The 13015-nt window shown below is 53.0% G+C and overlaps 1 protein-coding gene across 1 annotated transcript in view; it reads left to right on the forward strand.

The window, feature by feature from the left end:
- The window catches only part of CNGB1 (cyclic nucleotide gated channel subunit beta 1), a 69263-nt gene that overhangs the window by 24742 nt on the left and 31506 nt on the right, over positions 1-13015 (forward strand). The window contains exons 14-18 of the mRNA XM_077898282.1: positions 2369-2456; positions 3142-3178; positions 5006-5272; positions 8612-8771; positions 11401-11508. Coding sequence (XP_077754408.1) covers positions 2369-2456; positions 3142-3178; positions 5006-5272; positions 8612-8771; positions 11401-11508 — 660 coding nt within the window. The remainder of the gene's footprint in view (positions 1-2368; positions 2457-3141; positions 3179-5005; positions 5273-8611; positions 8772-11400; positions 11509-13015) is intronic.

Here is a 13015-nt window from a genome sequence, read left to right on the forward strand (position 1 = left end):
GCCACAGTAGGGCTTGTTAGGTGTCTTGATAGCTGGAGATGTTTGTGCAAGATGTTTCCAATCCACGTGGGTGACTCATAACCCTGCAGGATGCTGCCTCCCCTACGATTAGTAATAATAACGATGAAAACAATCATGACAACAGCTGCCATCTGAGTAACACTTGGTGTCCATGCCAGACTCTGGGCACTGATTATTCATCCCATTTCACAGAAGATGGAACTGGGGCTCACAGTCCTCTCCATGTCCAAGGGGTGCACTGCCAGCAAGTGCAGAGCTGGGACCATAGCTAACAGTTGGTGCCACAGACAAGGAAATTGCTTATCAGTGTTGAAAGATGGGGGACGAAGAATGACACCAGGCATGGGAAGTCTTTTTTTGACTTTTTCATGAGATTCTCACTGGCCCTTCTGACCTTACTCAAATAAGTCAGGCTGGACAGGCTGAGTAAGTCCTACTCATTTGACAGATGGGCAAACAGAGGCAGACCGAGGGCTTCCCAGTGACATGCTCAAGGCCATCCAGAGATTTCCTGGCCTGATTCTGGAATGAGCAACACCCCAGGCAGCCCTTGACTGGACCGTGAACGCTCATGTCCTGGGCTTTTCTGCTTGGAGAACTGGGCAGGGCATAGTTCCCACAATGTTTTTAGGGGCCTTCAAGCACATTTTAATTTCTTTTGACATCAGACCCCAATATGAACTTTCAGTGGAAGAGAATGTTCGAATATATAATAGTAACATATAGATCTTCATATAAATGTAATCACAAAATAGAATTTTTCTTTTTAAGGACAAAGGGGCCCACGAGGGCTAAAGTGCCCAGGCCCCAGGAAAGTCATCAGGTGCTTTTGCTTTTGTGATTTGAATCTCTTTAAGAAAATCTGTCTCTTCCTGGGCAGGGTGGGGAGTATGACCCTGATAGCTGAGGCCCCTTACAATGGAAATAGTTATGTGCTGATGAAGGGAAATGAAGTGAGTTAGGTGATCGGATCCTCAGGACAGACACTTGCCTCACTCCTCCATGTCACACGGGGCCGTGTAGACTCTCAGAGGCAGGCAGCCAAGTATTGAGGACATGGCCTTGGGGTCAGAGGTACCTGTGTTTTATCCAGGCTTGCCTTGTGCCCGCTGTGTGACCGTGGATGGGCCATCTGCCTTCTCTGTGCCTTCCATTGCTGAGCTGGAATGGGACCAGTCACAGCCCCAGCCTCTCAGGGTGGTTTGGGTGAGAATGCAGGGAGTCATAGCCCATGCGGACTGCTGTGACAATGTGATCACTGATTGATTCCTGCCCCCAGGCTACTGGCTGCAAACAGACTGGGGTTGCAATTCTGTCCCCACCGGCTCACCCCACCTCGGGAGAACTGAGGCTCAGCCCTCTGGGCAGGAGATGGTGAATCCGGGTTTTCCGGACGGCAGACATTACAGAGCACCCTCTGTGAGCCCTTGCTGACAGAGGTCTGTGAGGTGGGGTGGGCCACTAGAAACCAGGATCTGATTCTAACTACAAAAGTCCCATTGGCCCCTGGTTCTGAGTCACCACTTCAACCCAGAGGCTGTGCACGGGTATCGAAAGGCCCAATTTAGCCCATAGACAGGCTCTTTTGTTTATCTACATATTACCATGAGTATACTAATTTGGATTAATTATCAGCAACTAAAGATTGGAGATCCCACCGTCAAAACATGTAGTTCAGGCTCCTCTTGAAAATCGGAAGATTTTTCAAGCCAAGTGGGATTGCTGACTCGGATGGGTACACGTTCTCTGCACCCCTGGTCCCCGTCAGCCTGGGCCAGGGACCCCTGAAAGCTTCAGCGGCCGAAGTGTAGCTCTGATCTCATGCCTGGAAAGAAGTAGGGCTTGCATTCAAGGTTTGTGTGGTGTCCGACAATGTGATTTTGGCCAGGTTAGATCACCTCCCTGGGCCTCACTTTCCTCATATTCCCTGCTTGCCTGCATCACCAACATCACCTGGGGACCTGCAGAGGGGGAATGCTGGGAGTATATTTTGAACACTATACAGTGCCATTGGTCCCACCCCCAGAGGACAGTTCCTCAAATCACCCACCACATTTTTCTTTGCACATGCTGTTCCCTCTTCCTGGACACCCTTCCTTACCCATTCCTCATGATCAACTCATTGTCCCTGAGATCCAGCTCCGAGGCCACCTCCTCTGGGCAGGCCTCCTTCCTAGGCACAATTGTGGTCTGCTTGGCCTGTGCAGGGATCCTCGTGAGGGTGAGGACCTATTTGTGGGCATCTTGGTGCACCAGCTCCCAACACAGGGGCTGGCTCTCAGCAGGGCTCAGGAAATGTCTAATGTCCCTAACGCTAGCCCTTTCCTCCTCCCCCGTGGGGTCACAGTGTCCTGCTGGATAGCTGTCTGGAGGCGCAGGCTGGCGAGGACCTGACTGGAGTAGACAGAAGCCAGCCCCAGAGGGCCTCCCAGCAGGTACGGAGCGGCACCGGGCCTGGTACCGACCACCTCTGAGGCCTGGGTGGGCGTCGGCAGAAGTGGCTGCGGCTTTGTCTACTTTGTTTACAGGGGGATTTTCAGCTGGTGAGATGCCGACTGGACAGAGGGAAGCAGGGTGGTGGCTACAGCAGGGCCTTGCTAATTATACCAAGGGTCCTGTGGTACCAGGGGGGGCCTGGGATGACACGGCCATGGTGGGGAGCAGTGGTCCTGCACGCCGGTCCTCATGTGGCTGAGTGACTCTGGACGAGTCGCCTCCCCACTCTGAGCCTCAGTGGCCACCTTTGTAAAACGGAGCTAAGGACCCCTCTCTAGGGCGTCACGTGTAGTCATACACTGTGAAGTGTAGTGCCCGGGGGGAGCCTGTGGTGGCTGCTTTAGCCGCTCGAGGCCTGCATGCACAGGGCTGCGTGAGAAGACCTCCCTCCTCATCTGCGCCAACTCCAGGCACTGGGGCCCAGGGCTCCCGTGTGCCCTCCCCTCTCCAGGGTGGAGGCTGCCTCCCTGGATGCCCCAGCAGGTGCGGTGGCAGGGCCTGACCCGTGAGGCAGCGCTAGGAGTGGAATCGGGGCCCCTGAGGACTCTAACAGGGTCTGGGCAGGCCCGGGGCTAGGAGGAGGCTTGGGGGTCTCAGCTTCTGTTTCCCCTTCATTATCTGCAGGAGCTGCAGGAGGAGGCCGTGACCACCAGCCCAGAAGGTAGGTGTGCCCTGGGGTCGGGGGGCGCACAGAATGTTGCGGATGTTTTCAGGCCAGGGGGCAGCCTAGGCACAAGGGCATGCACCCCCTCTCCCTCCATCTCTGCCGTCCCTATGCCTGTCTCATCCTTGGGCAAAGCCCATCCTCTGCGTCTTGGGGCCACATTATTGAGCTTCGTGATGTATTTCAAAGGCCCCAGGAGAATCACTGGAGGCTCCCGGGACTCCAGCAGGCCTGTGGAAACCCCACTCCTGGTCAGCCCCTCCAGCCCCCCGCCTCACTGGGAACGCTGTTCTCTGGACCACCAGCTAGAGAGGGATTGGCTGAAATGTAGCCTCTCTGAGTGACAGTCGGGACCCCAGCTTGCAAAGGGCCCGGCCTAGATCCATGTCATGATAAGCTTTTCCTTACTGCTCAGATCCCCAGGCCACGCCCAGCACATGCACTTTGCTGTTATTTACCGCCCTCACCCCCAAACCCGAGAACTCCAGGGACGGTGCGGCAGAGTCCAGGGGAGCCGAGGATAGCTAGGCTGGGGAGCCCGAGACAGGTGACACGAGCCCTGGCCTTACAAGCCTCCGGGTCCCTCGAGCTGCCAGTGCTCTAGCCACACTGTGAGGCAGACAGACCATTAGAGGATGTGGCTGAGCGGTCAAGGGCACAGACCTGCACGTCACCGTTGGCTCCTTCCTCCCGTTGCTGTGTGACCTGGAGCCGGGTGTGTGACCTCTCCTAACTGTGGGTCCCCACAAGGAAGACAGGGCAATAGTAGTACCCACCTCCTAAGGCAGGTGGGCAGGGCGGGGGGATAGTGTGTTGCATGTACCCAACCCTGTGTGGCGCTGAGGCAGGAGGCCACATGGGGACCATGAGGCCTGTGTCCCAGCCAGCCAGAGACTGACCTGGGACTGGACGCAGGTGTCCTGACCCCAGGCATCCCGAGCTTGCTCCCCACCTGATCTCTGAAAAGCACCTTCTATTGACTTGAACATGTTATCGGTAGGAAACCTACTAAGTCGGAACCCCACACAGATGAATAAGACCAGGGTTGCCCTGCTGCAGACTCAGGTTCTGAGGGCCTTGTTCTGCCTCCTTCTCTGGGTCATCTGGAAGCAGGTGGCCTGGGAACCACGCTCAGAAACACAGGCAGTGCCATTTGTCTGCTGCTCCTCAAAAGTGTGGACCTAGAACCAGCAGCTTTGGTGTTACCTGGGAGCTGGTTGGAAACACAGAATCCCAGGCCCCACCCCAGATCTGCTGAACCAGAATTGCATTATAACCAGATCCCTGGTGGTTTTTTGCACAATAGTGTTTGAGAGGCAATGGCCTCGAGCCCTGGTTCTCAAACATGTCTGCGCACCAAAATCATTTGGGGAGATTTTAAAAATCAGACATTTCTGAGTGTCCCCAGGTGATTCCGATGTAAAGCCTACAGAACATTCCTGCTTCTGGGTGGAAGAGAAATTCATTGAGCTCCAGGGTTTCTTTGGAATGGAACATCCTACCTGGCTGAGAATGCTTCAGTCCAGGATATGTGGGTTCTTTGATTCTAACATTTTCTGTCTGAGTTGGGAAATGCCACCAGTGGTTGGTTAACAGAGCACAAAAAGTTGGGGGGCCCGGTGCTGTCCCTCAGAGCTGTCAAGTAGACCAGCCACATGACATGACATGATGACGCTTCTGACATTGACTCCAGGGACACAAACGACGTTCCAGGCTTTGGGTGCAGCTGCTACAAGTGCAGGAGGGTACTGGCTGGCCCACGTTGGCGCTGGTGGGCAGGAGCCTACCTGCCCTGCCTCCCCCAAACCTTGTTCCTGGTTGCAGTCCCCAGGGTCCCACCTCCACCTGAGCACCCCGGCCCCAGCACCATGACCAAACCAGGCCAGGACGTGGAGCTCAATCACCTGGTCCAGGACCAGCCACCCGGCCAGGTGGCTCCAGGGCTTGCTCCCCCAGCCCTGGTGGAGCACCTCCCCAATGTGCCCAGCTACCACCCCCCAATCACCCGCATCCCTGTCCTCATCTCCCGGAGGACGGCCTTGTCCAACTCCAACTTCGCCAAGGAGACCAGGAGTTCCATCCGTCGCCTAGGTAGTGTGATCTCATGCACCTAGCATGCTTGTGCCTCAGTGTGTGCTTCTGCATGGCTCGGGCTGTTCCCTGCATGGGTGCCGTGGCAAGGTATAGGACTGCCAGTTGAATTCATGGAAAACCACCCCCTCCTCTGTTGACCAATGCCTTCATCTTGCTTTGTGGTGACTTAAGAAGTATTAGTCCCCTTATCTCTGTGCCTCAAATCCCACAATTAGCAGTTAAGTTCTTTGGGTTAAACATTGCATTCTGCAGATCATCTTTTTTTTTTCTTTTTTTTTTTTTTTACAGATAGTCAATCACACCCCAGTTTAAACAAATTACTAAGCTCTCTAGGCCAAGAAACTTGGGTGGGGGAAGAAGATAAATTGAGGGGATTGGGGAAGAAGGGGAAGGTGGGGACCCATTTCAGACAGAGTCTTGCTGACCTTGATGATTTTCTGGGAGCTGGACTTTCTAAGAATTGTTGATACTGCCCAGAAAATTCCATTTTAGGAAAGGAGAGGCCCCCAGGTGTCTGCAGGCAGACCAGGAGTAGAAGCATCCTGGGGGCCAGGGAAGGAGGGCTGTTTGGATCTGTTTAATTGTAACAAAGTCCCTGCAACAGCCTTTGGGCTCCTGCTGCTTGCTTCTTGGTGACCAAGTGCTCGGGAAAATCCTGGCGCCTCTGGACTAATCCCTATCACTCTGCTTTAACTGGAGCCAGACCTGCCCACTTTCCCTTTTAATTGAGTGATAGTGTGCAAGGTTGCCTGTGAGGTCAGTAGGCAGGTAGAACTGAACATTTCCTGAGAATAGATCCAGTTCTGTCTTTTTTTCCTGGCTCGTGGTGGGCATAGGATGTGGATGAGGTGGCGCAGGGATTGGCCCGCCAGGCTCAGTCTTCTGGGCAAGCCCTACATCTACTCACTCCAGAGCATCTTCCGATTTCTACCCCCACGGATCCCTTCTCAATTTATGCTACCTTCTGTACTGGTTCTACATTTATTTGCTTGGTATTTTTATTTTGGTAGATTCATTTTTAAAATTTCGTTAAGTTTATTTAATCAGGAACCTTTACAATACTATTCCAGTAAGAAACCAACATCATGTGCCATAAATAGAAGGCATACATCGAAATAACAAATAAGAAAACAAAGTCATGCTAATTGTTCTAGCGAAGTGCAATGACCTGCTGAAGGCTCCCAGGGGAGTCCTGCTCCCTTAGCCACGAAGAGGAATTAGGATGTGTCCGAGAGGCATCAAGGCTATGGTAGCACCACGCTGAGACTTCTCTGTGCGCGTTCAGGATCTAGAGAGAATGGGAATGGGAAGAATGTTCTCATTCTATGTTTCCTTTGCCTCATCTGTGTCATCTTAAATCATCTTGTGTCTTCCCTGGTCCCTGGGAGCCCCACACTTGGGGAAATAGTCCCACTGTCACGTTGGGACAGTGGACTGATCCAGCTGTGGGGGTACGACCAGAGATGATTTGAGATGTTGTGGATAAGGTGTGGCAGCACGTAGTAAGATTATCCCTATTTCAGGGATGCTGCTTGGCACACAGTGAGGCTTTGTTTAAACAGAGGCCTCTATGTGTGCTGGTCACCTGCCTCGGGATGGAGGAAGAGGCTCAGAGCCGGGCTGCCTGAGTCCAAATCCTGGCTCTGTGGCCAGGTTCTTAACTTTTCTGTGCTTCAGTTTATCCCCAAAACAGGGACCATGATAACAGCAGCCTTCTAGAAGGGCTGGGAAGGGGGAAAGAATTAATATATGTAAAGCACAAAGAATTTAGTAAAATAAATGCCTGACCGGCACATCGGAAGTGCTTCACAGTAAATATGAACTATTCTCTAAACCAATTTAATCATGCCATATTATTCTTTCTTTTTTTTTTCACAATATTATTCTCATTCTATAAAAATAAAATACCAGGCTTAGGGGTTTTCCTCCTTTACTGGGGGTGATGGAGGTTGCAAAGTCTTGCTCAGCAAGACTGCCCCCCACCTCCCAGGCTCCCGGAGACGGCCTCACAGAGGGGCTACGCCGGGAAGTCTGGGGCCCTGAGCATTTTGGACAGGCTGCCCTGGGTCCGGCTGCTGCCCCAGCCCCACCCCACACCCGCCCCAGCTCACCCAGCCGGGAAGCAGGCCCAGGTACCTGTACCTCACTCCCTCTCCTGCTTTCTGCAGCCCAGGGTATCTCTTGTTAGTCCGGCAAAACTTCCTCCTTAAATCTTTAGAAACATCTCCACCCCCGCTCATCCTCTTCCTCTGAGGGCTGAAGGCTTAGTAGGACAGATGCTAAAAGGCCTTGCTTAGACCCCCTCCGTCAAAGTCCACAAAGTGCTGGCTTTTCTCATGGTGGCCATTTCAAACGAAAATTTTGTCTCCGAGGGTCTCAAAATGCTCCCTCTCCCCATTTTGGTGGTATGTGCCCTCCTAGCTGGTACTGGGCTTGCGCCTGGCTGCTAGCCAGTGGTCCCACCCAGGTGTGGCTGGGAGACCCCCCCCCGGCCTGCTCTGGGCCCCTCAGCATCCTCCGAGCTTCACCTCAGGCAGGGGTCCCCACAGCCCTCGGGGTGGGCGATGAAGCCTGAGGCAGGGCCACCCCCTGCCTCCCCAGGGAGGCCCCAGTTCTTGGGATGTGGGAAACGGCACCAGACCTGTCAGAGGTCAGGAGGGAGGAATTGGGCTGATGAGTTCCAGGGGCTTCTGGCACACCCAAAAACAAGGAGATACCAAAACAGATTCCCAAACAGGGGTGACACATCTGACCGGGACAGGCTGCTATCTTGAATTGCAAGAAAATTCCCAATGTCTCCACGTGAGGCCCTTCAGGAGTATGAGGCCATGTGCCTTTATCATCCCTACCTTGGGATGGGGAAACTGAGGCCCAGAGAGGGGAAGCAGCTGAGGCTGTGTGAGGCCAGGCCCTGGGACTTGGGCTCTCCTAGCCTCTCCCTGACCTTTCTGGGTGCTGCCGCCCAGCGCCCCCACCCCACTCCCGCCAAGCCCCAGGTCCTTGATGCTTCTCTGGGCCTGGGGAAACCAGCCTGAGCTTGGGAGAGCTAGACTCCAGGCAGTGCTCAGGAGCTTCTGTGCTTCTATGGTGTGGTGGCTCCTTTTGCAGTTCCTGGGCCGGTGTCTGGGGTGGCCAGGCCCTCAGAGGCCCCCGGAGCTCTATGTTCTTGCACTCTCTGCATGGAGCTCTCCTGTGGGCCCCACTGGGGGGTGAGGCTGCCAGAGGCCCCTCCAAACATGCTTTCTGTGGCTTTACTCAAGAACAGAGCAAGGCCCTTGGGACCCGGCTTCTCTCTGTCTCTCTCTTTCTGACTGTCCTCTCCTGCCTCTCTCCAAGTGCCTGCTACAAAAGAGCACCCGGAAGTGCAGGTGGAAGATGTTGATGCGGACAGCCATCCCCTGATCGTGGAAAATACCCCCTCACCTGAGCTGCCACCACCTTCTCCTGCCAAAGCCGACACCCTCACGGTCCCAGGATCTGCCACAGGAACAGAAAGGTCACCTTTTACGCTTCCCTTGGGCTTTTCAGTCACTCAGTGCTTTGATGTCAGGACTGGGACTATGGCCCTACTCCCTGGTCCTAAATCCTGGTTTAGGACTCTATAAAGGATTCTCCAAGGAAGTCCTGTCCCAAGTATAGAAGGGGATAATAAATGTGATAAGGCTAATCTCCACTCCCTCATTTTATTATGAAAATAATGGAATGGAGATATCAAAAAACACTAGAAAAATAAGCATCCTCATCCCACCACACTAGATAGTGATTTCATTTTACTGCCTTCTCTTCTGTATCTGGTCTATGGGCCCTTGCTTGTGTGTGGTTTTAACTGGAGGAGTGATTTGGGTCACATCTCATCCAAGACCACATCTGACATTCCTGCAGTTCCATGTGCCAGAATAAACTTCATAAATATATTCTCATTGGGCACTCTCCATAATGGAGCTAAGAACATCTCTTTGGGTTTCTTCTCTCTGTCCTTGGGCTCCTTTCTCAAGTGGAGCTCCTGGTCAAGGCTGTACATGTTTTTATGCCTCTTGATATAAATTTGTTGTATGATTAGAGTTGGTTTTGGACAACCTGAGCCAGGTAACAGAGGTCTTGCATATAGCTGTAGATAAACTGTGAAGTGCTTTGCAGTACTTTGTAAATAACTGTATTTAAACTGCAGGGAGTGCCAGCTGCTTCTCCTTTAGTGGTTGAATTGTGAGATAGCTTCCTTTTCTTGATTAGTCTTTACTCTCCTCTAATGGGCCTTGAGTACTTTCTCAGCCAAGGTAAAAAGCTTGCTGTAACAGAGATGGCTAGATGTGACCAACTGAGGGCTCTCTGATTTTAATGTAAAGAAAAGAGTTGTAATCTCATCTAGCCTTGGATCACAGCCCACTGTCCTATCAGTCTTCTTGTTTCATTCTTTGAACTATACACAAAGCACACATAACAGGAAACGGAGCCAAAACTGTTGCAGACATCTGGTCTACCTCCCTCTGCTCTCACCATACAGGGTTGGGGGTAGATATCTGGGCACAGAGAGGGGAGTAGGCTCACCTGAGGATAAAATCCAAGCCCTCTGCCTTCTGTTTATGGGCTAGGCCTTGACCTTAGCACTCACTCACTCATTCATTCACAAACATTTATTGAACATCTTTATATATCAGGCTCTGCTCTGGGGTGCTGGGGATGCATCAAGGAGGAGCCTGACAGGGGCCTGCTGTCACAGAGTTGATGTTCTAGGGGGGCTGGGATAGACTATGAACAGACAAGACTGCTCCAGAGAGCACTAAGTTGAACATGACTCCAAGAAACCAGGAGATCCTCTACTTGAGCCTCTGCCTGAGCATGGCCCTGAGAAGGGAAAATTCTGATACCTGACTTGAGAGGCCAGTGGTGCCTATGGTCAGAGGTGGAAGGAGCATTGTGGGCAATTGATAGGCACCAAAACACCACAGGAACCACAGAGGCTGACGGAGGGGCACACAGGCAAGGCCATGCCTCATAGCTTAAAGCCTGGTTTTGGGGTGAATCCCAGCTCATCACTCACTGATGTGAGGCTCAAGGCAAGCAGTTAACATTCCTGGTCTTCCTGTTCTTCCTGTAAGATGGGGATAAACACACCACCAGTTACTAGATTGCTGGAAGAATTCAATGAGTTAATTCATGCCAGGTGCTTAGCACAGGGCTGGGGGAGCCTAGCTGCTGACTCAAATCCACACTCTGGGGTCTCGGGCAGCATGTGCTCTCCTGGCTCAGGAGAGAACACCAGGCTGGGTGCAAGAGTACCGAGTTTGGGTCCCCCCTGTGCAAACTCTGCCCTCAGTGCCCTCGAATGTGAATTTTATTTAGAGTTGAAAGAAGTGAACCCATGAGTGCCGCCTTCCTTGGGGAGGTAGCAGAGGGCAAATGGATAGTTCCAGAGCTTCTAGAATAAAGGCAAGTGCTGCACATCCCCCCAGGCTGTATCCTTCTAAAATGTCTGGGACCCTGAGTCCTGGTGGTTGGGGATGGGAAGAAAGACAGGTGGATTTGAACCCAGACACCATCAGCCAGGACTCCAATGGCTCCAAGTGCAGTTGCCATAGACATGGACCAAATGACAGGGGACCCTGGGGAGGCTTGGTGTTCCTTCCTCAGACAGGGAGCCTGGAAGAGGTGCGCTGGGGATGCATTCCCTATAGACTGGGAGGGGACGCAGGCCCTGTAGACTGGGAGGGGACACAAGCCCTGTAGACTGGGGGGGGCGGGGACGCATGCTCTGTAGACTGGGAGGGGACACAGCTCCTATAGATTGGGAAGGGACGCAGGCCCTGTAGACTGAGAGGGGACACGGGCCCTGTAGACTGGGAGGGGACACAGACCCTGAAGACTGGGAGGAGACGCAGCCCCTGTAAAATGAGAGGGGACACAGCCCCTATAGACTGGGAGGGGACGCAGGCTGTGTAGACTGGGAGGGGAGGCAGAAGAACATTTAAGCTGAGGTCCCAGTGAGTCCTAAGTAACTCATTCTACCCCCTGCCCCATTCCCCCTGCCCAGGGTTCAGCTCTAGGTGATCTGCAGGCGTCAAAGTCGGCTCATTTCCCCGAGGCCCCTGCCCTTGCTGAAGGCCTCTTCTCTGTCTGTGTCCTTGCAGGAAGAGGCTGCCCTCCCAAGATGATGAGGCTGAAGAGCTCAGGGGACTGTCACCAGCTGAGTCCCCCATGGTCGCCTGGTCAGACCCATCCAGCCCACAAGGCACTGAGTGAGTGGGGATCACCTCCAGGGTCTCAGAGGTTGGAAGTATGGATAGGGATGAACAGGCAAGGGGAGGTGAATGGGGTGGCGGACAGCACAGACCTTTTTAGAACCCTGTACCATGAATTTGCAGCACCATCTGAGCCGTAAGGCAGGGCTCTGTCTCCCATCCAGGCTGCTTTTGGCTGGCCTAGGAGTTCTGTAAAGTCTGCAGAATAGGGACGCCTGGGTGGCTCAGTGGTTGGAGCATCTGCCTTTGGCTCAGGGCGTGATCCCGGGGTCCTGAGATCGAGTCCTACATTGGTCTCCCTGCATGGCGCCTGCTTCTCCCTCTGCCTGTGTCTCTGCCTCTCTCTGTGTCTCTCATGAGTAAATAAACAAAATCTTTTAAAAATCTGCAGAATACACTCTGTCTTTGCACAGAGGCTTTGTTGTGAAAGAGAGTCTCCTGGCCCACAGGCAGAGTTTGGCTCCTGGCACTAAACCCCTGAGAGGGTCAGCAGGTGGAGTGAGGACCACAACGATCTTCCAGGGTCTGAACCCAGGGAGCTTGTTAAAAATACAGATTGCCAGCCCCTGCCCAGACCTGCTGGATCAGAACCTCAGACAGTGGGCCCTGGGGCATTCACATTTTTATAAGCCTCCAGGTGGTCTGTGGGACAATATTTAGAGGCCACAGTGAGGGCATTGGAACCTGGGTCTCTGACATCTACCTATTCCAAAGACTGGGCCAACAGAAGATGTTTTCCTGAAGAGTCTGAGATGTCTGGTTGATGGTGAAGCCCCTGGCTGCAGGCTCTGGTCTGGGATCCCCAACCTATTTCCAGCCACAGCTCCAGGAGTGGCCACAGGAGGCACTAGACTTTCCTCCCAGCCTTTTTTTTTTTTTTTTACCCATAATTTATGGAGTTTGTTTTACAGAGTTGTGGAAAGTTCAGAAATGTTAGAGGATCAGGAAAAAAAAATCCAAACCTCACCCCTAGTTCACTGGTCCATTTGAGTATACAGTGGGGTTATGCAGTAGGGTTGGGACAGGGTCAGAGTTTAGTAGCAGCAAACAAGACCGAAATCAGTTATAATAATAAAAGTTACCCTTGAAGCCTCTTAGGGGGTTCAGTGTGGGGATCCATGCGCTAGCGAGGTGGGCTCAGCCTCTGTAACAAATAGACCCCACAGATTCAGTGGCTTAAGCAACAAGATGTCTCATTTATCATAAACATGTCACTAGATCAGTGGAGGATTCTGCTCCATTCAGTCAGTTTAGGGACCCCGCTGACAGCAGCTCTGCCACCTTCATGTGGCTTCCAAGACCCCACAGGTCACCCCTAGAAGGGGAGAACGCCAGGCAAGGGGTTCAGGGATGCATGTAATGTAGTATGTCCATTCGTGTTCCCCTGGTGGGAGCTCGCCCGGCCACACGCAAGACCTGCAGCCCCTCGCTGGGTGTCTGCGGCCCAGCGACCTCTCCCACGGGAGCCGATGTGGGTGAGCAGCTGGCATCTCCACCACCCCTT

This window comes from Canis aureus, chromosome 5 (assembly GCF_053574225.1).
Source record: "Canis aureus isolate CA01 chromosome 5, VMU_Caureus_v.1.0, whole genome shotgun sequence".
Lineage (NCBI taxonomy): Eukaryota > Metazoa > Chordata > Mammalia > Carnivora > Canidae > Canis > Canis aureus.